Raw genomic sequence first — 26,404 nt, 5'->3', positions numbered from 1 at the left:
TTATTTTAACGTGCAAGTAAATAATACGTTAAGATTTTATAGCTTTTCATTAGATCCTAACTAATATTACAAACGCGAGAGTTTGTTTGTTTATTAACATTTCACGTCTAGACTACTCAAATTAATCACGACATTTGGCATACCAGGTTTAAAGCAAAAGGTCATTAAATCCATCCCCCATTACCGGTCATTTATAACATACATCATACATTAGCAGCCCGTAAATGTCCCACTGCTGGGATAAAGGCCTCCTCTCCCTTTGAGGAGATCATAACGTAAGTAATGATAAGTTTATTATATTATATTATTGAAATACGGCGAACAGTAAATTCTAATTTACATCGCATTTAAATAATAAAAACTACATGTGTGACAATAGCTGAATAACACTCGAATAGATGGCATTTGAATAGTCACGTAATGAATATTCAAATATCTTTTATCAGATTACGAATTCATTGCTAAATGAAACAGAAGAATTGCCAATATCATTTCAAAATATCGACTGGCAATTCGACTAACTGATCATCACTGTCCATAGGCATTGGCACCATCCGCTATGCGTCAAACTTTGGGAACTGATGAACTCGTGTATGTAGCTACATTAGCTCTGAACCATATATACCTACCCAGACCGACTTACGAAATTTACTGTCAATATTGGGTACGTTTGGCTAAGTATTGCTACTAGATCTGTTATATTACCGTGGTTTCTAATATTTAGTTACATAAGAGAAGTGACCGGTGCAATTACGGGCACGTGAAAGATAATTGCACAGCTATATAGCTTGTATCACTTGAACACGTCCGTAGTTTGAATTATACGACTAAAGAAAAAAACAGATAAATGTTTCTTAATTTTGTTCCATCTATCTCTATTGTACTTCTTAGTCAGTTTGACTATTAATACACTTTAATCTTTTAGTTATAGTACTAAACACCCAACGAAAGGCTTCATCTCCTCTTGATAAGATTTAAAGCGTATTCCATCATGCTCAAATACATCGTCAACGCGAAATCTTGGGAACTAAGATATCCCTCGCGCCATGTTACACTGACTGACTCGTCCTTCAAACCGGAAAACATTACACAACAATACTAAATATTTCTGTTTGAGAACTAGAATATATGACAACTAACCTACCTAGACCCATAAATGCATGAGTATCATCTAAATATTTATTTTTAAAACATACCGGATCTCTCGCTTCTCATACGAATCGGTCTCGTCTATTTTTGTCCTTAAAATAATCGTCATTAAACGGATTTCAAACAGGTATAAGTTGATTTTTACATATATTAAAAAAAACTAGTTTCCACGCGCGACATTGCACGCGTGTGAGGCCCCTCACAGACAAGTGTTAGGCAGAGTAATTAACTAAGTTTATTTAGTAGATCACAAAACACTTCATGAAATTCTAAACAATAATCACTTCATTATACCTTTATTGACATTAATAATTAAAATATTTAAAGGATCTACGTATCAAATCAACGTATCAACGAAATTTTCAAAAGTTTCACGAGTGAGTTCATAGAGAATAGAAATGCAGATAAAATCTACGTGCACTAATCTTCATAAATACAGCCATTAACGTTCTACTGTATTCGAGAAGCACACGTGCCATGGAATTCTATCTGTCTCATATCTCTTTTTTTTTATATAGCCGCCACATCTGTTTTACGTCCCACGCAAATCGCTTTATTTACTAGTCAAAATTAATTTGACGCACCGTTATATACTATACATATATTTATGTAGAGACGTAAGAAAACTTAAATAGATTATTTTTGAGTTTTTGAGTTCGGCTTTGCTCTGTATTAGGTATTGGTCGTCAGATGTTAGGTTTAAAAACAATAGCCTAGGTGTCCTAGTCCTTGGAGTTCCAGCTTCATAGCAAATTTCATCAAATTTGTTTCAGTGGTTTGGCCGTGAAAGCATATCATACAGCTAGTTACATTCGCATTTATAATAGTCCAAGGCCAAACAAAATGAAAATGGACAAAGACCTGTAACTCCAGAAATGCCATCAAAATCGAAAACTGCAAATTCTGCACAGAAATTTTCTCAACCGAATGGCAAAATTGAATCTCTTTGATTTCATCACGTGAAACGTTATACCATCTACGAGACCAAAATATATCATAATAAGAAGTCATCTCAATATCTTTGACGATGTCCATTTATATTAACGAATGCGAACTTATGGGTTACTAGCTATGTGACCCGGCTTCGCACAGGTAAAGTATAGACCGTTATGTCTATATAACCCTATTGATTTACAAGCCACACACACGCCAGTGAAGATCATAGCCGGTATGATATTTGCCGACATCATCAACAAACATCGTCACAAATCAGCAAATTTACGAAAAACACCATCCAGTTTTGAAATTTTCACGAAAATCTGTTCAGTGATAGTTGATCGCGTTCAGACAAACCTAACAGACGCGACAGACATCGCTTACAATATGTTGAGATACGATTCTGTACGTTTATTAGTTATTGGCTTCTATAATCAGCTTCACCGTCGAAACCGGTTCGTCCGGCTCGTGGCATTTGCTCAACATTATTAAGTAATAACATTTATGTACAAGTTGATACGCAAGAACGTTATACGAAAAATTGTAACGCTCGATAACCATACCATACTTTAGAATCTAAATCATTTTTTTATGTTATAGGGGGCAAAGCTTCCTGCTCGCAGGAGGCTCACCTGATGGAAAGGGGCTTGCAGGTGCGTTGCCGGCCTTTAAGGAATGAGTACGCTCTTTTCTTGAAGGTTACAAGTCGTATAAGACAAGACAATCTTTTTTTTTCTTTTGTATTATGGTATAGTTTGGCAGACGAGCAAATGGGCTACCTGATGGTAATAAGTCACCCCCCGCTCATAGACACTGGCGCTGTAAGAAATATTAACCATTCCTTACATCGCCAATGCGCCACCAACCTTGGAAACTAAGATTTTATGTCCCTCGTAACTACAGGCAGTTACACTGGCTCACTCACCCTTCAAACCGGAACACAACAACACTAAGTACTGCTTTTTACCCTACCTAGGCCCTTAGGCCCTACCACCAAGTAGAAAAACATGACTATATAACGAATGGGAATTCAAAGTTCTAGAAAAACATAAAAGCTATTCCAACCAAGGAACGAAGGAGTAAATAAGATACTTTGACATTGAATTTATACGATATCATCGAAGATCTAGAATAATCTGTGATATTCATAGTGGATTCGAGAAAAAATGGCCTTTTAAATGTCAGCGATATTATCGAAACTTTGGATAATATTTCAATATTAAAAGATATAATTAATATTGTCGTATGATAATATGTATATTGATCATATGTATCTTATGTTCAGTGTTTCACCTATTTACTGTAAAATTAAATAAAGAAACAGTTCGTATCCTAGAGGTGCCAGAAGATCCTTGGTACAGGGTAACCTAGGGCTCCTGCCTGCCACACACAATTGTACTTATTATTAATGTGCATGATAAATAAAAACTGTTGTCTATGGGAGAAAAAAAAAAAAAAAAACTATTAAAAATGAATATATTTTTTCGAGCATGGTATCTGTAAGTTTTGCGTGGCCTTACTCATTCGATTGAAATAAGCAGACACAATTTAAATCATTGCGCAGAAGGTGCATCAAATACGAGCACCGCGTGTCGGGTTAATGGAGCTCGCCGATAATGGTCATGTCTGAGAGCATCGGTGAGGCGCCCCAAAAGGTCTCTAAAAATATTCTTTGGATGAAAGAGATATCGAACTCTGCTCATACCCAGATACTTGTTGGGCTTAAACGCTGGGAACAGGGTAGGCCCATGTAAAAACTTAAAATCGATATAACTGTAAATATTTGGAAAAAAAAACATGACTACAAATTCCTATTTACCCCTCTAATCAAGCTCAAAGTTAGGCTTGGGTTAGGAGTGGGAACTACAGTAGCCTAAGATGACAGGATCAATTGTGCGACTTTTTACATTGCTCGGCAGAACGTACTTCATAACGCATTTGACGCTTCAATTTAATATCCAAACTTTAATTTGGCTTAGGGGATTTAAAGTTAATTGAAGGATAAGTAAACTAGATAATATCTTAGCTCCCAAGGTTGGTGATGCGTTGGCGTGATGAAAGGAACAGTTATTATTTCTTACAGAATCACAGAAACAAAGAATTTTAAATTTTTAACTATGTTATTGGTATATCACCAAAACTTCCTCATTGGTTTAGTAAGTACTTACATATAAAGCTGCAGATCCCGTGAGCCTGCATTCAGACCCCGGGTTTGACCAATTAAAATATACTACCATCCTTGCCAGTATTTCGAGCCCAGATGGTAGAGTCGTTCGAATGTTTACGTCGTATTATAAATTGCTGGTTCAAACCCAGCACCAGTGAATTTTATCCTCGTAGTGAGAGGAAACTTTAGCCCTACAGATGACGTAAGGTTAAATAATCATACTAAGTACGATCCCATGATTGCTTTTTAAGAATAAAAATACGACATTTTTTTAAAGGTCAAACTATAAAGTACCGACTAGCGCTATACTTCCAGTGGACAATCAGCCTCAATCATTCGAGAGGTCGAAATTAAATATATATTGTGTAATATCAAAGTGATAAATAATTTTAATATGAATTGCATGTATGTTACGTAATAATTACGAAAATGTTTGATGCTGGGCGAAATGCGTTTTTTTTTTAAATTTAATACGAACGATATTAAAAGGCAAAGAGTCATTATGTTTAGTCATTTTAATTATATGCATTATACAGAAAAGGTCAACGAGTCTTTGCATAATATAAAAAAAAAAACATCATTTACCAAAGATCAATTAAATATTTTCAAATCTATCACACTTTTAATAGGTCGTTCACCACTTGATGGCATGTAACCACTGACCATCACCAACACACCACCAACCTTGGATGCAAAACGTTACGTCCCTTATGCCTTTTACGCAACAACAATGCTAAGTACTTATTGCTGTTAAGTGATAAACTATTCTTATTCAATCTGTACGAAGCCGGAACAGATGATAAAATATATTTTTAGGAATAACTAAATCGATCCGTTGCTCAATCAGACAGACAAACAAACAAACTTTGTGCAAGACCGTCTGGGTAGGTACCACCCACTCATCAGATATTCAATGCCAATGCCGTGAGTGAGCGAGTGTAACTACAGGCACAAGGCAGGTAACATCTTAGTTCCCAAAACTGGTGGCGCATTGGTGATGTAAGGAATGTTTAATATGTATTTCTTACAACGCCATGGTCTATTGGCGGTGGTAACCACTTACCATCAGGTGGCCTATTTGCTACTCCGCCTACCGATATCATAAAAAAAAAAAACAAACCAACACGTACAACATTAGTAGTTAAAACTCATGCTGTACAATTTACATTATGTCAACGCGTTTAAATTGAAATTAAAAATGGCGGTTTCCGGAACCTAAGCATCCATAACAACGCAATAACTACTCTTTACTTAAAAAAAAATACACCAATATTCAGTCAAAATTCGACCAATATTACTTATTTTCGCTCGCGTGTTGCCCCCACACCCGGGGGCGCTGTTTTCGTAGGCTTTAAGATTTTTGGTGTCAAAAAGTAGTCTAAGTCCTATCTTGAGGTTCAAGCTTGCTTGAAAACAAATTTCATCAAATTCGGTTCAGTGTTTAGGTCATGAAAGCATTACAGACACACAGACAGACAAGATTTCTGATTAATCAAGATTTTATATTGTTACCAAGTGTGAGACCAGCTTTATGAACTCAATTAATTGTGTAAAAAATACTTAAAAATTCCTAAGCAACATTTTTTTTTAGCATTAGCAGCCCGTAAATGTCCCACTGCTGGGATAAAGGCCTCCTCTCCCTTTGAGGAGAAGGTTTGGAGCATATTCCACCACGCTGCTCCAATGCGGGTTGGCGGAATACACATGTGGCAGAATTTCGTTGAAATTAGACACATGCAGGTTTCCTCACGATGTTTTCCTTCACCGCCGAGCACGAGATGATGATGACACAAATTAAGCACATGAAAAATCAGTGGTGCCTGCCTGGGTTTGAACTCGAAATCATCGGTTAAGATGCACGCGTTCTAGCCACTGGGCCATCTCGGCTCCTTTAGATCTATATTTAAACTAATATTACAATAATTTGTATAGAAAAAAATATCTTTTTGATATTAGTTGGTGAACGAACAAATGGGCCACCACAGCCTTTAGACATTCGCGTTGTAAGAAATATCAACCATTTCTTACATAGCCGATGCGCCACTAACTTTGGGAACTAAGATGTTACGTCTCTTGCGCCTGTAGTTAAACTGACTCATTCACCCTTCAGACAGGAATCCAACAATACTGAGTACTGATGTTTGGCGAAAGAATATCTTATCAGTGACGATACCTACCCAGATGGGCTAGCACAAAGGCTTACCACCAAGTATATTGAATTTCTAAAGCCAGTCTTACTTAGGATGATGATATATACCGATTCTAATACTATACATCTACATATTTCCATGCATTTAAACGTAATCGTGAAATAAATCTTCCACATAATCTATCATCTATCATAAGCAATGGAAACCATGAAACCATGAAACCATGAAAGAATTCTAGCAGTCGCGTAACAAAGATGTTAAATACGTTTTTGTTATAATCGATAATAATTATTTTACCATTATTAACATTGACAATGTAACTTCGGTGATGTTAAGATTTCGGTATGTATATACTGTTTTAGCCAAAAACTGAATTCCACGCGAGTTACGCCGCGTTAAGCTTTATAAACACGCCAACACAACAGAAATGGCGAGTATATCGCGTTAAATCGTCAAAAATAAAACCATAAAATGCGTAAAACAAATATCAACTGCAAACCGTGAAACTGCATTCCAACCAGAACAAATGTTGCGATAAACAATAACACATAGATTAAAAACTAAACACAATTATTTTATTTTTTTTTTAATTTGTATACCACAAAACTATGCAAATGTTACACAACTCGATGCCGCACTCAACTAAAACGCGCGTAATTAAACCTTTTTAGAATCGAATACTTGTAATATTAATATTAGCAGATAAAATATGCGTTCTGAATTTAAAATGCGCGGGAAACGCGACCGTCAACCACGCCGCCTGGCGTCCGACTGGCCTAGTGATGTAAATGGTTCCCTAGCATGCGATGAATATTAATTTTATTTGTCGACTATTGTTCGTTTTTTGTATTTTTCCCGTGATCTTTTTATAAACCATACGAACGGCAAATATACCTGTTCTACGTGTTCTATATGTTTGTAATCTCAATAAAATACAACGAACAAATATGAGAATAACTGAAGTGTTGCTATTCCATCGTTTTGTTGCTGTTATTCCTACAATAAAAGACAACAAAAGACAATAACATTTTTAAGTGTCTAATAATATAATTATAAATGGATATTATTTTAGCTATTTAAATATTATTTTATTACAAATTCCAAATAACATGTTACTAATTTGATCACATCGATATTTTTATTAATTTCGAAATTATCGTTACAACGTCAACATCATTATAATAAGACATATCTATAAAACAACATGACGACAATAACAAACCAGTCGAGTATTTGATCGATAATGTAGTGATCGCTGCACAGCACTAGGACCGCGATTGCGCGGTGTGTCTGTACTGCAGCCATGTTTTATTCGAATTACGGATATAATTTGCGAAATTAATAACTTATTTATTCGATTGCATTGTTTATGTACATAATCTATTACAGTGAAATCTCCCGGCGGCAGATGTGCAACAATAAAATTGACGGTTAATGAAACAAATTATAATTAAATAAAATTAATAAATACATAGATAGTTAATAAAGTAGATACATAGCATACGCCACATACGCGCCACGCACACAAGACCGTAGAGAGCAGCGGGCAGAGAAAACATGACGGATTAATTGTGATACCTAAGTGACGTCGCACCGCGCACGCTGATCAGTCAGAATAATGCAATGTTCGTAGCGACTTAAATAGCTACAAAATAAGGTTCAAATAACTATAAGTCTGAACTATAAAGTAAAACATTAAAGATAAAAATACTATAATTTAAATTCAATAATTAACCGATAATACTTGGTCACTCTACAAATAACATTCACGCCAAAATAAAACATACAACTATACATGATAAAGGTTACATTGCCGTGGAAAATTTTAAATTTTATGGAACGAAAATACGAACTGTTCGGTGGACGTTACATACATTTTTATGTCTGCATAATTGTTTCCCGCGGTTTTTTATCTTGACGTGGCGTTCGATTTTCAAAATATTTACTCCAATGCTATTTGCACAACGTCGTCATTGATCGGCTATTATATTACATACATTAGCAGCCTGTAAATTCCCACTGCTGTTCTAAAGGCCTACTCTCCCTTTGAGGAGAAGGTTTGGGGCATATTCCACCACGCTGCTCAAATGCGGGTTGGAGGAATACACATGTAGCAGAATTTCGTTGAAATTAGACACATGCAGGTTTCCTCACGATGTTTTCCTTCACCGCCGAGCACGAGATGAATTATAAGCACAAATTAAGCACATGAAAATTCAGTGGTGCCTGCCTGGATTTGAACCCGAAATCATCGGTTAAGATGCTCGCGTTCTAACCACTGGCCCATCTCGGCTCTTATATAATAAGTTGAAATTTTTAAACTTTTTTTTTTTTTTGGATCGAAGTTCTTTTACCCGGCTTTTTTTTTTCTTTTTTCTCTAGAGAACGGACAATTTGTCCCTTTCTCTCTTTGTCTCTTTCAATTTTATACGATTTTATATAATATTATTCAAACGTATTTTTTGTTTTTAAGTCCACGTAATTTTTAATAACAATTTTGTTAATTAATTGTTCTCAAAGGTTGTTAATTTATTTCGTTGTCTCTGTTATTTAATACATAATCTAGAGCGAAAACAACTTCGTCCCACGAAACCTCTCTTTTCTGCTAACTCCTGGGCAAAGATCTATTTGGGGACATTAGACACATTATTTTGATATCTACATAATTTTATCCCGCGATTTTAATCTGGAAGCGGCGTTCGATTTTCAAAACACAGATATTTATTATTTACTCCAATGGCTGTACTCTTAATTAAACCGTTTATATAAATCTGTTGAAATTGACGATATACATCCAACGTAACTTTTTTCTTTGTAATTTATATTTCTTCAGAAACGTTCAGAGTTAAACTTTTCGGTCGAAAGAGAAATGTCGTCAAAAAATTACACAACGAAGTCAATTGCGAATGAGAACCAATTTAATACTTAACCGGAGGTTAACCCGTCAAAAACTGTTAGTATATATGTATGGAAGATATCCGAAAGTAAATTACTTAATAGGTAATCAATCCACTACTAACAAGACACGTAAGTATAAAGATTTTAACGCGAGCAAATAAGTAGAGGAACCTTTTTTTTTAAAGCTGTACTTCTTTTGGCGCGATATGAAAAATGATGTAAGTGAATTTTAATGATACGAACAGGGTGACATGTAAACTACACGATAAAGTCACTCTTTTTTTTTTAATTTGGCCATTATTTGTATGAAGTCGCTCGGTAAACCGACAATTAAGTGACTTCACTCGAAATAGACAACTTCACACCTTATCTTGTACATTTAACTACAATATTATATTTAAAACAAATTGTGAATGTTAAAATTTTCGAGTCAGTGTATTTGCAATCAAACAAAAAAATATTCTTAATTACGTCAAAGATGTAGAACTTTAGACGCGCGTTCGTAAGTCCACGCACCTTTTTTTTTTAATAATTTCTCGGCAAAGGCCTCCCGTTTGTTGTTAGATTTGGCGTTTCCTCCCAATGTTTTCCTACACTCGTGAGCCAAATATAATTATAAACATCAATTACATAAAAAAAAAACACTACGTTTGGCCGGATTTGAAACAGCGACCCACATGTTTTCAGCGATGGGCCAAATCGGCTTGGCAAGAGCCACCACCAACTGATTATTTAAAATCATTGTTCGTTAACAATGAGAAATATTGGTACATTATAATCCATCAGGTGGCCCATATGTTCGTCTTTTAAAACAAAATTCACGCATCGAGTCCGTAAATTCTAAACGCGATAAACTAAAAACTACCGTATGACTTTACATTCGGTTTTCATCAGCGGATGGCGTGATTCTCGAGGAAGATTTAGGTGTGGAATTCATTAAAGTTCTGTGTAAATTTGCTGAAATACAACAATTTCTAAAGATGTCATTGATCAGCGTACACCGATAGAGTTTGTACTCTACTCGTTCAAAAACATGATAGGTAACTAGTTATTTATAATACAAAAGAAAAACATTTCAATGCTACAAAAAAATGGCAACACCAAAGTCTGACGCCGTATTCATAGCACGAGCACCAACGTAATTCAATCAATACACCACTTGACTATAATAATCATATAAATTCACCCCTGGTATATAGTCTCGCTTCCACTTGCATATATTGGCATCTTACGGTCACTGCCTTGTCGGTCTAGTGGCTAGCTCATAGGACTGCAAACTTCGTGGGCTTGGGTTCAAGCCCTGTGTCGAGCTGACGTAATAACATTGGAGTTTTCCGTCAAGAAATTTTCAGTAGCAGGCAGACGTTTAGAAGTTCGCAGTATGCTTTACCAGACCTCAGAAAACACGTAAAACCGTCGATGGCACCTGATATCTCCGGTCGTTTCGGATGTGCCAACCCACTGGATTATTAGTGAGAGAATGAAAGGATATACTTGGTGGCAGGACTTTGTGCACGCTCGTCCGTGTGGATACCACCATCACATATTCTACTGCTAATCAGCAATATCTAAGAGATTATCCTAATCAGAAACGGCACGAATATTAACCGACTGTGTATTTATTAATTCTTTATTTAAAATAATTCCAAGATACCTACCTCCCCCCCAAATATTTAAATTACCGATAACTTTTTGACTTCCAAAGTCAGGTCACACTAACTTTGTCATTGTTGGTTGCGAGGAAACGAATGCTATAAAAATGGTTCGAAACTGACCTTCTGATTTATCTTGGCATTCTTTGGCGGCTTCACGACGGCTGGTTTCGGAGCTGGAGGTGGCGGGACGGGCTCTGATGATGAGAACGAAGGAGATTAAAAACTGCCACTAACTGTCAATTTTTAAACTAATATTATACTACTAGTGACCCCTTCTATTTCTTAAACATTTTTTCATAAACAAACGAGTAAATAAAAACCTCTTATTTCAATATAATTAAAAGAAGACAAATTTGAAGAGTTTATCAAATAAACGGGTGTAAAAAATTTAGTGTATATGCCGTTGATCGTTGAGAAGTTCCTCCGTCTAGAGCTATTTAATCCGTACCTGGTGGTAACTGCGCCCTTCCCTGTTGCTGCGGCTGTAGAGGAGACCTCTTCTCTTCAAGGGCCGGAGGCGCTGGAGGCGGTGCGCCAGTACTCCCACCTCGCACCTGCCAAAAAGATTAAATATATAAATTACAAAAGATTTGGGTATATGAGTTATTTGGGAGTGTAGATGCCTTGCATCAGACATGTTCCTATGAAAAAGCCAAAACCCTCGTGAAACGTATTGGTCACTAAAGTAATTAGACATCAGCGTTGCAACAAATGGGAACCATTCCATCCATTGTCAATGCGCCACTGACCTTGAGAACTAGCCTATATTCCTCATGCCTGCAACAACTGGCTCACACACTGGTGCACACTTGGATCGCATCAACACTGCATAGTGGTATTTAGAGGTAGAATAGTTCGAAGAAAATTGTTATTTTAATTTATATGAGTGCTTTAAAGTTAAAAGAACCAAAACGGCTACGACTTTCGCGTATTTTTGAAACGTACCCCATATCAAGTTTTTCGCAACCCGGTTCCGTATCAAAAAACATTCACATTCGGTCCAAGTTATAAGCTGTCCATCACTTACAAGAACGAGAAATTCGCTTGGAACGACAATAGTGTTAATATAAAGCGAGTGAAACTGCGAAACGCAGCTACTGATACTACGTATGTACGGTATGTGGCACTCACCGCTAATTCATCCACTCGTGTCTTCGTCTATACTTCTATACTAATATTTTAAATGAAAAAAATACTCTGTCTGTGTGTCTGACAGTTACTCTTTTAAGACCGAACCACTCAACCCAATTTGACGAAATTTTGGTATGAAGCTAGCTTGAAATTCAAGACATAATAAACATAAGACTACTTTTGTGACACCAAAAATCTGATGACAAACACCTAAAACGCGAACGAGACTGCCGGAGTAAACTAGTATATTATATATATAACATTATTATCCATATAAAAGTAACTTACATAAAGCACAACGTAAGTAAATCAGACATTTCTTCAGATGGAACTAAAGGTACTATTGAGGAAATGTCAGATCAGAAATCTGGAATAATCGAGTTGGGGGGGGGGGGTGTCATATGTCTGACGATGTTATGAACGTTATAAAAACTTTCTGTAAATATAATCTCATAGCAGACAAAAAAATAAACCATACCAAGAAAAATCTCCTATCTTGAACCACACACCATCGTTACAAACGTATCAATTTGATGTTGTTAAACCACGCCACAATACCACCCAAGCACTTATATCGTTGCGGATAAGGACCATTTCGGCTTGCAATTATACATTAACAGGTTTCCGCAAAAATGTCAAGCCGCAGACGACGGATTGAGTAATTCCTGAGGTCTTAAGGATACCGAGACATTTTGTGCCACTTTCGATTCGAGACCATTCATAACGATCTAGTTGTGAGACTGTCAAATATCATTGATCACAATTGCTTACACGTGACAGGACGACTTTGGAATTCGTATATATCCTTATTGCTAATACCAAAACAAAATCAAAGTCAAAACTAGCGTACCGCAAATTTCGCTTTCCTTTTGACAAGGTTTGGTTAAATACTTTACATCAATTTAAACTATCGACCAATTTTTTTTAAATATTATTTATTAACCAGCTGTGCCCTGTGATTTTTATCATAATCGAAATAATAATTATAAATAAAAGTAACCGTACGTAGTTCATATTGACTAGAAAATTACTTAACATTTATAGGTATATATTTATTTAAAGAGGTAGGCTGACCACCCGACATCGTAACAATTTTTAACCCATTCGCCAAATGGAAGATTTTTTTTTAAAGTAATTTATACTTCACTTAAATTGTGTCGTACTATACTATACTGGTTTACTCATCTAACTAGTGTTGCATTATGGTAATATCTGATAAATGGAGACAGAAGGGATAGCACAAAGCCTTAATCTTAATCTGGAAAAATAGAAAAAAAAAACTCATCTAAGTGTATAAATATACTAGCTGTATCGATAGCGGTTGTAAGCCGCCCCGTCACCATAACTACCACCCACTCACCACCTACCACCGCATCAGTTATTTAACCGTCAAACATCAATACATCGAATTGACGTCGTATTGGATTTTAACAGCGTCGTAGTGAAGTTCATGAGCGCTTCTAGCATGATTTGAATTTCAAACTATACCAACGCCCCCCTCCCTCCTGTGTCCTCCATGTATTTGAAAGTATAATTAATTTAAGTATAAAAAAACAGTACTTTTTTATGTAGGACGGGAAACTACGCAACACGAGTTCATTCCATGCCTATTAGAGTGCAAGTTTATTTAATTAATGTTGGTATACTATTTCAATTTAATGCCTGTAAGCCTACCGACTGTGGGTCTACAACGTGTCCCCCTACAAAATACATCTCTATCAACCACCAACCTATACCTAGCAACGAAGCTTGTTTTGAGTTAGGGCTCCAGTAAATCATTCGAGAGCATCATACCGTATGCTGTCACGACATACGCACTAAATTACCCTCGAAGCGCAACGTTACACATAACGCAAGAATTAATATATTATTAAAAACTAGAAGAAGGATTAATTAAAAAAAAATAAACAACACGCAACTAATTTATCTCTTATAATTCAGAACAACAATTTCTAATCTGACAATTCCTAAAACCTTAACAATGGTTTAATCAGCTGAATCAATAATAACGTACTACGAAACCAGCATAGTTTTATGACAAAATGAAAAGGACCATGAATATTACAAAAGCAACTAACGACCACCGCTCGCAAAGGCTCGCACAAAAGTGAGCCTGAGGATGTCGTGATCCCTCTGACGTAGCTTCTTTCCTCTACCCGACGCTGTCAAGCCTCGACAAATAATTGGAGGTTAGGAAATGCTGACTATATTAATCTATCAGTGAATAAATTTACGTAATAAAATCAAACCAGCTTATAATGGTTAGTGTGTCGCTTTAAAGAATTACTGATTACACGAACCTTGAGCTGTTATCAGATAAAAAACGTCATCAATCAACTCGGGATAAAACGATCGACGAAAACCATTTTAATTATAGATAATAAAAGAATGTAGAAGGATTTATATACGATAGGACTTTGTGCAAGCCCGTCTGGGTAGGTACCAGCCACTCATCAGATATTCTACCGCCAAACAGCAGTACTCAGTATCGTTGTTTTCCAGTTTGAAGGGTGAGTGAACCAGTGTAACTACAGGCACAAGGAACATAACACCTTAGTTTTCAAGGCGCATTAGTGAACACTTACTTATCAGGTGGCCCATTTGCTCGTGTGCCTATACTTATCATAAAAGAAGGATCCAAAAATCAATGTACTCCATAATACCTACTTGATATATATGTAAAACAGTCTATTCATTTCTATGATGATATGGTACATTCTAGTTTCAGAATAAAGACCACGTATTAACGCAACCTTGGTTAGTTACAGTTTAAATGTTTAGCCTTGCTTTTTATCTCGACTAGTGTTCGATCAGTGATCAAAATTCAACCATATTAATCTTTACTAATATGATTAATACGAAAGTAACTCTCTCTGTCTGTCTGTTGCTTGTCACGGCCTTGGAATTTTTGATGAAATTTAGTTGAGCAAGCTCGAACTCGTAGAAGGACATAGGCTACTTTTTTTAGCCCTAACATTTGACGATCGACCATTAGCCGATGCCGCGAGTGACAACTATGTATTTTGTGGATGAACTAAATAAGAAATAGCATTCTGTTACAATTTTTTCTAATTAATAATATAATTTAAGCAACAAACAAAATTAACAACCTCCGTCAAATCCTTACATCCTCTATGTTTTCAAACGGAATTTTTCAACCAATCCCAAAATCAAACGTGGACCCTTATGCGTGGCTAATCCATAATTTCAAGGTCACTCAGCGTGCTATGGAGGAAGCTGTGCTCGAAGTATCATTGAAGTATAAAATCAGAAATTAGATAATTCGGGAAAGAACCGGAGTTACCGACATAGTTTGCTTGCTTGCTTAGCAGACTGAAAATGCAATGGGATAATCACGTACGACAAAGAAAACGCAGATCGGAAAACGTAGCGTAAGACGCATCAAGTCAAATGGACCGATGACTGAAAAAGGCGAGGTCTGAGTAGATACAGAAGGTGGAGAACCATTAGTGGATTACGATGGAAACATATTTGAATCCAGAAACGTAGAACGCGAGTAAAACAAACATCAACTATAGACAGTATAAGAATTTAAAAGTTTACGTATGTTTTTCGTCTCCGTCTCTGGCGATCAGCCAAATACCAACGCATTGCGTATGTCACCTTATTTGATGGTATTTCGGATGCTGATGTTTATTTCTAAACATAAGGGAGTTGAAACATACGAATTGTATAAATACACCGGCGTTGGGTCTCGGAAACGTGTATGTAAACTTGTAGAACTTCGTTTTGGTTCGTCTGACACCGACCAGCTATTTCATCGAGCTCCAAAAATCAATGAGCTATGAGACGATCAAAATATTCCTTTAAGAACGGTAATTAAACAGCATATAATATATATATATAACGGTAATTAATTAAATCTATTGACGCCTCGGGGGTGAGACCGACTCGTGACGGCAAACGTCATGTCGCTCTCTTATAAAGTCGCGTCTCTTCGTCCGCTCTCTACTGTCTTGTGTGTGCTATTTATTATTATAATGAGATGGCGCAGTGGTTAGAACGCGTGCATCATAACCGATGATTTCGGGTTCAAACCCAGGTAGGCACCACTGAATTTTCATGTGCTTAATTTGTGTTTATAATTCATCTCGTGCTCAGCGGTGAAGGAAATTCTGCCACATGTGTAGTCCGCCAACCCGCATTGGAGCAGCGTGGTAGAATATGCTCCAAACCTTCTCCTCAAAGGGAGAGGAGGCCTTGGCCCAGCAGTGGGAAATTTACAGGCGGCTGATGTATGTAAAAAAAATAAGTTAATTTTCAAACGAAACTCTAGCTTTGATTTATTTGACTCCATTTCTTCAGAGCATAAAACAAAGTCGCTTCCCATCATATAAACGCTTGGACCTTTTAAACTACGAAACGCATTTTAATGCGGATTTCATCAATAAATAGAGCGATTCAAGAGGAAGATTTATATGTAGAATACGTGCATTTTCCAAGCCAGAAACACATTTGTCTTTATGTTTGTTCTTCAATCTAAAAGTTGTCTGTAGACCTTATTGTACCCGTGTGAAGAGACAGATAGCTAGGAATAAAAAAAAAGAAATATTATCTTCTATAGCGTAAGCCAAATTTTTGTCCCAGTGATTATGGGACGATAGCTGCACATAAAAAATCTGTTATGGTCTCATTTTGAAGAGCTCCAACCGTAGTTGTGCAGAAAATTAAGAGGAGTCTTGATACGATTTAGCAAAGAATTAATTTTTGACCGGTTAGAGAGCGGTACTACGGCTGTTAATTACTACTAAGTTAATTGTTTTCGGCAAACATAAATTCAAACTGAACTAATGATACTATTTGATATTAAAGTGATCATTTAAAAGAGGTTTTATCAATTTGGGACCAGATGTAGACGAGTCACTTGCAGTTTACAATGATATCAAATCAAAACAAACATGTCATAGATTTTAAATTAACATGGTTATTTTTATTACTAACAGTATATAAAACGGGATATTTACCATGTTTTATGTTTTTATTTGGTGGAACTCGATATTTCGACATTATCTACGTCTGTCTTGTCTGTCTTGTTCAAAAATAAAAAATCATGGTAAATATCCCGTTTTAAATACTGTTGGTAAACCCCTCATAGGTTTCGAAATTCCTAAAAAACTATTATGTTTATTTATATAATATCACTGGGCGTTAAGAAAGTACGACAATACCTTATCAAACGGACGCGTCACACTTTCAAGGTCAAATCGGATCATGAGTGTCACAACAATTACGCGATTGAGTTTATCAGGGACAGAGATTCCGACGAGGAATTGGCAAACCGATCGGATATAAATTTGGCACAAATCTATACTAATATTATAAATGAGAAAGTACCTCTGTCTGTTAGCTGTTCACGCTTAAACCGCTAAACCGATTTAGATTAAACTAGCGAGCCGCCCCGGCTTCGCACGGGTGCAATGCTGATACTAAATATACTACAGAATGTCTTAAAACGTTCATAGTTCTTCAGTCGTTAGACAATACAAACCGCTATTGTGGGTTATTCCTAAGCAAAAGACCATCACGTTATTTTATGAAGACCTTTTTAGGGTGTACAATGCAGTAGTAAATTATTTTGATCTATCTCGTAAGATTCAGCCAGGGTTATAATGTAAGCTTAAAAAAATTTACGAGATCACTCTATCTATTAAAAAAAACCGCATTTGTTTAACACTGTGTAATGATTTGGAGTGGAGATTTTGAATCTCGGGAAAGGACATCGGCTCCTACTTTTATGGTTTGTCTGCTATAGGTAACGTTTTATAATACTCACGCGAGCATAACCGCATTTCTATCTATTGAGCCGAGATGGCCCAGTGGTTAGAACGCGTGCATCTTAACCGATGATTTCGGGTTCAAACCCAGACAGGCACCACTGAAATTTTTATGTGCTTAATTTGTGTTTATAATTCAACACGTGCTCGGCGGTGAAGGAAAACATCGTGAGGTAACCTGAATGTGTCTAATTTCGACGAAATTCTGCCACATGCTCCAAATCTTCTCCTTAAAGGGAGAGGAGGCCTTAGCCCAGCAGTGGGAAATTTACAGGCTGCTAATGTAATAATATAAAAATAATCTTATTGTACTGTTACGATTTGTTCATGAGACTTTCTTCTTGCCCTTAATGTTGCGGTAGCACCTTAAGGGTGTTATTAGACGAATCGATATCCTCGTTCGACGGTCGCATCAGAACAGCTGACGTGAAACAGCAGCACCCTCTGCATTGTAAAACAGCTACCCGTTTATAATAAGGTTTAACATTAAAAAGATTTTATCGGAGGACAAACGTACGAGATAATTAAATTTTTTTGGGTCAGGAATCAATAATAAATAAATAAATATTGGACAACATCACATACATTACTATGATCCCAATGTACGTAGCTACAGCACTAGTTTTATGGAAAATCAGAAGTAACGACGGTACCAAAAACACCCAAACCCGAGGCAACATAGAAAACTAATCAACATTTTCTACATCGATTCGGCCGGGAATCGAACCAAGGACCTCGGAGTGGTGTACCCATGAAAACCGGTGCACACACTACTCGACCACGGAGGTCGTCAAAGGAATCCAATAGATCGTACGGAGGACAGCTCACCCAAGATTCATCACGAATGAATGCTTTAGGAACGCATAGAGGTCCATCGTCTATTCTTATATGCCAGTCCGTTGCCCTGTCACGGCCAAACCGCTGAACCAAATTCGATGAAGTTTGGTACGAAGCTTGAACTCCAAGGAAGGACATAGGCTACTATTTATGCTTAACACCTGACCGACCGAGCCCTAAAACGCGAACGTGGCCGCGGGCGACAACAAGTGGTATACGGTTCTGTTAAACACCAATTACCGCCAGCTGTATCCGTGTGTTACCATAATATATATATACACTTATTACAATAAACACAATTAACTTCAAATTAATGTAACGCAATACAGGCAACCTTAAAAAAAAATCCCATCATTGAACAACGTTGCTAATTTCAAATATTGCGTGCGTGCGTTAGTCAACCCCTTACTCGGAAAGCAGCTGCTGATCGCCCTTGACATTATAGAGGGTGTTCGCCCCTGGACTCCGTTTAAATAACATCGTTTTCGTCATAGATTATTATATTATCGTGATAACGTTTGCTGACCGCAGATTTATAACTAGCTGTGCCCGCGACTTCGTGAAATTTAAATTTAATAAAAAAGCGTGACTTTATTATTATTTTACATATAATTCTAAAATAAAAGTAGCCTAAGTTACTCCTTATTACATCAGCTATCTGCCAGTGAAAGTCCCGTCAAAATCGGTCCTGCAGCTCCAGAGATTAGCCGGAACAAACAGACAGACAGACAGACAAAAATTGTAAAAAGTGTTATTTAGGTGTATGTACCGTGTATACATATATATGCATTTAGTAAAACGCGGTTATTTTAATATTACAAACAGACAATCCAATTGTTATATGTATAGATAAACCATTGCGTGGCTGTATAAGAGAAATAAGTATTTATTTATTGTTTTCATTACAACATTAACAGTCTGTAAATTTCCCACTGTTGGGTTAAGGCCTCCCTTTGAGGAGAAGGTTATTCCACCACGCTGCTCCAATGCGGGTGGTGGGTACACATATGGCACAATTTCGTTGAAACTAGACACAATTCCTCGCGACGTTTTCCTTCACCGCCGAACACGAGATGAATTACAAATACAAAATAAGCACATGAAAATTCAGTGGTGCTTGCCTGGGTTTGGGTCAGCTGTTTTATTGTTTAAGTAGCTATTAGTAATGGTACAATCATTAATATTCTTTCACCATATACATAGGCCTTACACGAGTTTCACCACCCCCAAACAATACGGTCCAAGATGTTAGTTCCTTGCATTCGAAATTACACTGTCCCACTCAAAACTTCAAACCGAAACGCAGCACGTATACATGTTCGGGGGCGGAACGATCGATGAGCCGGACTGCCTCCCTAGACGGGCATGCACATCCGCCCCCTTTGATATTATTTTCATTTAATCTTCTATTATTTATCTCACGCGTATTGAGACTCCGGACAGGTCAGCCTGACTAACCTCTCACCACGCTACCCAGTTTCATCACCAACCTCTCACTATTAACAGTTTGTATAAGCGTGTTTTATGGTAAGGTTCATAGTGTGTTTACTTAATAGTTATAACGGAAAAATTAGCCTACTGACGGCAATCGGTAACCACCGCTTACAGACACCGTAAGAAACATCAACGATCCCTTAAATCTCCAACGCACCACCAACCTTGAGAACTGAGATGTTACGTGCATAAATTTTAATAAATAATAATAAATATTGGACAACATCACATACATTACTCTGGTAAATGTGTTATGGTAAATCAGAATTAACGACGGCACCACAAACACCCAGACCCTTCAACATAGAAAACTAATGAACTTTTTCTATCTATGAACCCGGGACGGGAAGATTAATCGTGGGGTACGTTAAAATCAATAGCGTTACCAAAACGAACGAAATGAATACGGGGGCCCACGTCGATCAATGAATTGATTATGAGGAAATTCGCTATCACAATAACGTACGTCTTAAAAGAGTACAAGATTTCAGAATAGCGTAACAATACGGTATCTATAGTATATACCAACCAAAGGGACAAAAGCAAAACAAACAACATTCGACAGCGACATCGAATTAATGACATATCAATCAGCTGTTCCTATTGCACAATATAGCTGAGTTATGAAACTAAATCGCATTAAACACGAAAATCTAGTTTGTTTAACTTAATTCCCAAATCCATCGGAAAAAGACGAAAAATGATACGACTTATATTTCTCCAGCATTACTGGTGACTTTTCCATCAGTTTTTAAATGAAAAAAAAAAAACAAACACTTTTCGATTCACGCATCGACCGTTTAAGAGTCTACTACGAACCGTAAATAACCGAGATTGCGTGATAATGATTTAAATATAAAACCTGGATCGGTTCCAATGTTGCCTAGCTAGTCAACCAGCTGATTGTATATGATGAAATAATAGAATAACATACCAAGATCAAACTAGGCGGACTAGGCTGAGTCGCGAGACATGACGATTCAAGTTATTTCAAGACCATACCACTGAAAGTAGGAATAAAGGTAAACAAACCTTAAGTTTACGTATTTAAAGCGATTTGCTAATAACTTAGGTATATTGTGTGAACTAAGAGTTCATGATTAATATATATTTATTTATAATACAACACTATTACACTCAACTACTTACATCCACTTTAAATTTACACCCAAAATTCCGATAACGGTTTCGTCGACGTTCAAAGCGCCATTTTTTCGCAAATCCACAGTAAATATCATAGATTAATCAAGCTCTCGACCAATGATATCGCGTCAATTTGCTGTCAAATGTTGTTTATTTCGCTTTTCACCTCTTACGGTTGGAATAGAGTATATATTTGATTTAATTAAGACGCCATCGTGAAGTCTTAAATATAAAAAGGGTCATTAAAAAGAAGAAAGAGTTGAGTCGCGAGACCATTTTGACAAAGTTGTTTGATTGTAAGTTTTGAGGGCCCTGGGCTAACATTACTTAGGGCATATCTGAACGTAGACTTGAAACCATACGACATGTTTAATTTAATAAAGTTATGTATTCTTCCGCACTTTCATCTATTTTTGATCTGACTTAGCTGGGGCCCCTTGAATACACGGGGCCCTGGGTTGAAGCCAAAAAACCCATACCCATATCCGGCCCTGATGGCAATGACAAAATTGTTAATAAAATTCTGTGTCAATTAAAAACAATAACACAAAATCTGTTTAAATATTTTAATACAAAACCTTATAGAATAGAAAGAGAGAAAAAGATAGAGAGAGAAAAGGATGCCTGCCACTGTTCTTCACTAGAAGAAACTGTGCAACGTCGGGACGTTTCGCTATATTATATAATCATATACCTCGTCTTAGTTTTTTTTTAATGTTATACATTCGAGTGTGAAATATAAAAATGTAGCGTTAGAACAACCTTCGAATTACAACAGATCACAAAATACCATTTGTATAAGGCGCCGACACACGTGAATACCAAAACGCTGACACTTTTAAACATTACTTGTGACGATTTTTTGTTTATGATATGGTAATCTAACCTAACCTAACCTAACCAAACCCGGGAACTAAGTTACGTCCCTTGTGCCTGTAGTTACACTGCCTCACTCGCCCTTCAAACCGGAACACAACGATACTGAGTACTGCTGTTTGGTGGTAGAATATATAATGAGTGGGTAAACCTATCCAGACGGGTTTGCACAAAGCCGATCGGATCGAGGTGGCCGTCGGAGGGAAACATCGTGAGGAAATCTGTATGTATCTTATTTCAAAGAAATACTGCCAAATGTGTATCCACCAATCCGCATAGGAGCAGCGTGTTGGAATATGCTCTACCTTCTCCTCAAAAGGGGAGGAGGCCTTAGCCCAACAGTGGGAAATTTACAAGCTGTTGCTGTTTTTTTTTTTTTTTTTTTATTGCCCGGGAGGGCAAATGACTCTGCTCCACCTGATGGTAAGTGGTAGCAGAGTCCAAACGCGACGACGGCTAGTGCAGTTGGGAAAGGTGATCTGCTCTAGCCGCCCCCGCCTTGCCGGCCCGCAAGATGCCTCTTCACGCCTCGCTTGAAGGAACCCAGGTCATAAGAGGAGGGGAATACGTGCGCTGGTAAAGAATTCCATGTTTTGGAAGTGCGACAAAGAAAAGAGTTGCCAAATTTCTTTGTACGCGATGGAATTGATGTCACAGTTAGGCGGTGACATCGAGAACCAGCACGCGTGGACTTGTGAAGGAAAGGGGAAGCAGGAATAAGGGAGAATAGTTCCTCTGAGCACTCGCCGTGACACATTCGATAGAAAGCGCTGAGTGCCGCTATCTCTCGACGCAATTGTAAAGGCTCGAGGGTGTTGGTGACCTTTACATCGCCAATAATGCGAACCGCACGTCGCTGCAACCGATCCAAGGCCTCCAGTAGGTACTTAGCGGAGCCATCCCAGAGGTGCGAGCAATATTCAACGCAGGACCGTACCTGTGTTTTATACAGCAGGAGCAGTTGAGCAGGCGTGAAAAAACGCCGCACCTTGTTCAGGACTCCGAGTTTACGTGAGGCTGTTTTTATAACAGCCTCGATGTGATCCCTTGGATTGAGGTCGCACCGAACGTCGATTCCCAGTATGGCGACTTTGCTATGTATCTCCAGCGTGGTGCCACAGAGGGAAGGAGGAGGGGAAAATGGTGACTTTTTCGCTGTGAGAGCGCACACCTGTGTTTTCTTGGCGTTAAACTCAACAAGATTGTCAGAGCCCCATTTAGCGATGAGTCCTAACGTCCTATCGAGCTCAACAACAAGATCCCTCCGTCTCTCCTCAGTTTCCGCCCGTCCAGCCGCTGCGCGTCCGTGGTATCCCCCGTGCACTGTACTGTCATCTGCATAGCAATGTATGTTCCCGAGAGAGAGCATATCATTGATATGCAGAAGAAAGAGCGTGGGGGATATCACAGACCCCTGGGGGACTCCAGCATTCACTACATGGGATTTTGAAGCGCAACCATCAACTAGAACGCGAAGGCTGCGCTTGTGTAGGAAGCTAGCAATCCAGGTGCAGAGCTGAACCGGCAGACCGTATGCCGGCAGCTTGGAGAGAAGACTTCTGTGCCAGACTCTGTCGAAAGCCTTGGAGATATCGAGGCTGACGGCCAACGACTCTCCACGCTTATCGATAGCTTCACCCCAGAGGTGTGTTACGTACGCTAGAAGATCACCTGTGGACCGTTTTGGTCGAAACCCGTACTGACGATCATTAATTAGACAGTGATCTTCTAGGTAATGGATCAGTTGGTTGTTTAAGATCCGTTCCATCACCTTACAAAGAACTGAGGTGATAGCTATTGGCCGATAATTTGCCGGGTCAGATCGATCCCCTTTTTTGGGAACCGCTTGCACATTAGCTTCTCTCCAAGAATCCGGCACACATCCTGTAGAAAGAGACAGCTGGAACAGGCGCGTTAACACAGGAGACAGCTCCGCTGCACACTTCATCAGCACTATGGCTGGTATTCCATCGGGACCGCTAGCTTTCCGCACATCAAGTGATTGTAGCTCTGCACGTACATCACGTTGCCTGATTTTGATGTCAGGCATCGTGTAGCCACATGAAGGAATTGTTGGTGGCAGCGCACTACAATCATTGATTACGGAATTATCCGCAAAGAGTTTTGCCAGAAGATCAGCTTTCTCCTGCGGACTGTGAGCTAGCGATCCGTCCGGATACCTGAGCGGTGGCAGCGAAGGTTGACAGAAATTGCTTTGCACAGATTTGGTCAGACGCCAGAAGCTACGGGAGCCTCTAGGTTGTGAAATAAGGTCATGGCCAAACCGCGCAATGCGCTGTGCATCCGCTCTTGTGTATGCCTTCCTACAAGACTTGGAAGTTTTATTGTAGGTTGCTTTCAGTGAGTCAATGTTAGATGCCCCACTAACGCAGCCATTGATCCACGCGCGATAAGCCGCCTGCTTAGAAGACACAGCATCGGCACATTCGCGAGTGAACCAACGGTTACGCGTACCCTTACTGGCGAGGTCTGAGTTAGGAATGTAGTATTCCATCCCCAACAGGATCTCACCAGCAATAGCAGCGGCGCTAGCTGTCGGGTCATTCTCACTGAAGCAACGCTCCTTCCAAGGGACTGACGCATAGTAATCGCGCAAACCGTCCCAATCTGCCGACTTATAGTGCCAAATGCGACGTTTGCTTACCGTTGGTGGCGGCAGCTTGGCCTGTGGCACTTTGGTAGATATCAGGCAGTGATCCGAAGAACCAAGTGGAGCCCGAACCTCAACCTGATATTCCACCGGGTGGCTAGTCAGCAGAAGGTCCAGTAGGGAAGGCGCTTGCCCGTCAATGTCTGGGATCCTGGTGGGCTGATCAACCAACTGGGTCAAGTCATGCGTGAGAGCGAAAGCATGGGCAGTCCTTCCTGCAAGGTCAGTTTTGGAGGACTTCAACCATGATTCATGGTGAGCGTTAAAGTCCCCCAAAAACACCAGTTCCGCGTTAGGAAACTGCTCTTGCGCAGCATCTGCCACCCGACTAAGATGGTCAAATAGTCGGCTTGTCTCCAAGTCACCATTGTGGGATCTGTAGAGGCACACGTAGACCCGACTCTGACGAACCAAGTCCACACGTACCACTAACAGGGAGAAGGAAGGGTCCTCCAAGCAGCGCAGACGGTGACAACAAACATCCGTCCTGACGAACAAGCATACTCCGGCTTTCGCTTTGAAGGATTCTTCAAGCATGTAGCCGGGATAATTAAGGTAGCTGGTATCGACAGGACGGAGTATTTGAGTCTCCGTCAGAAACAACATTGCTGGCCGTGCTGTCTCGAGATGGTGGTGGACAGCATTGAGGTTAGCGTGGAGTCCACGGATGTTAACGAACTCAACCTCAAACAGCGTGGGAATGGTGGGGGTGTGCACCGCTGTACGACCGTCATTTCTTTTATGCACTGTCATGGATAGGGGGAAAAAAGAGGAAGAGACGTGAAGCGAGCGATGCGTTGCCACGATAAGGACGGTCAAAGTGTGGAGCTGTGTTTCCCCAATAAGTTGCCAGAAGAGAAAATAAACCGACCCGCCGGGCGGAAGGGCCCCCGAACCCTCCCGGTAGTGGCCGCCGGGACCCCACCGTCCGGTCACCAACCGGCACGACGGTCCACACCGGGATTATGCGTGGCCTGGTGGGGCAGCCTCGCGAGCTGGTTAGGAACGCTTGGGCCCCTGTACTCTGCCACGGGCGGCCAGCGGAACAACCGTTTCTACGGGTGTCCCTGACCGGCGGGTCAATATACTTTCCTCCAGCATTGGTTCAACAGCAACATCCACCGGACCAACACTTATCGCGACAATGCGCGCTCGGGCACTGGCTGTACGCCGGCTGATCTCGAAACGCGGCTGCAAGCAGCCACTTCACGAGTGTTTCACCATGCGTACGGTGGTAACAAGCCAGGCGGATGATTGACATCCTACCACCAGATGAGCAGATGGTCGCTCAGATGTCCCTTAGTCGCCTCTTACGACACCCATGGGAGAGAGAGGGGCAGTGAATTGTATTCTTACTCCGTCACTGCACGGAAAACTGTGGTACACGAGTTTTTAGCGTACAAACGCGGCAAGAGGACATTGTTTTAAATGTAGTTAGTCTACAATACGTGTGTATGTGTGTGTTCGTATGTGCACTGAACTGTTTTATTTGGACCCGGTAG

The 26,404-nt window shown here is 39.1% G+C and overlaps 1 protein-coding gene across 4 annotated transcripts in view; it reads right to left on the bottom strand.

Moving 5' to 3' along the window:
* The window catches only part of LOC125075321 (la-related protein 1), an 83,808-nt gene that overhangs the window by 45,172 nt on the left and 12,232 nt on the right, over positions 1–26,404 (bottom strand). For all 4 annotated transcript variants that reach the window (XR_007120191.1, XR_007120192.1, XM_047687050.1 and 1 more), the window contains exons 2-3: positions 11,404–11,509; positions 11,076–11,149 (exon numbers count right to left, since the gene is read on the bottom strand). Coding sequence is in view for 2 of the 4 variants with exons in the window: in XM_047687050.1 (XP_047543006.1) it covers positions 11,076–11,149; positions 11,404–11,509 (180 nt within the window). In the remaining 2 variants the exon portion in view is untranslated. The remainder of the gene's footprint in view (positions 1–11,075; positions 11,150–11,403; positions 11,510–26,404) is intronic.

The sequence above is a fragment of the Vanessa atalanta genome, chromosome 30 (assembly GCF_905147765.1).
Source record: "Vanessa atalanta chromosome 30, ilVanAtal1.2, whole genome shotgun sequence".
Classification (NCBI taxonomy): domain Eukaryota; kingdom Metazoa; phylum Arthropoda; class Insecta; order Lepidoptera; family Nymphalidae; genus Vanessa; species Vanessa atalanta.
The sequence above is the reverse complement of the archived record's forward strand: the minus strand, read 5'-3'. Positions and strand labels throughout refer to the sequence as shown.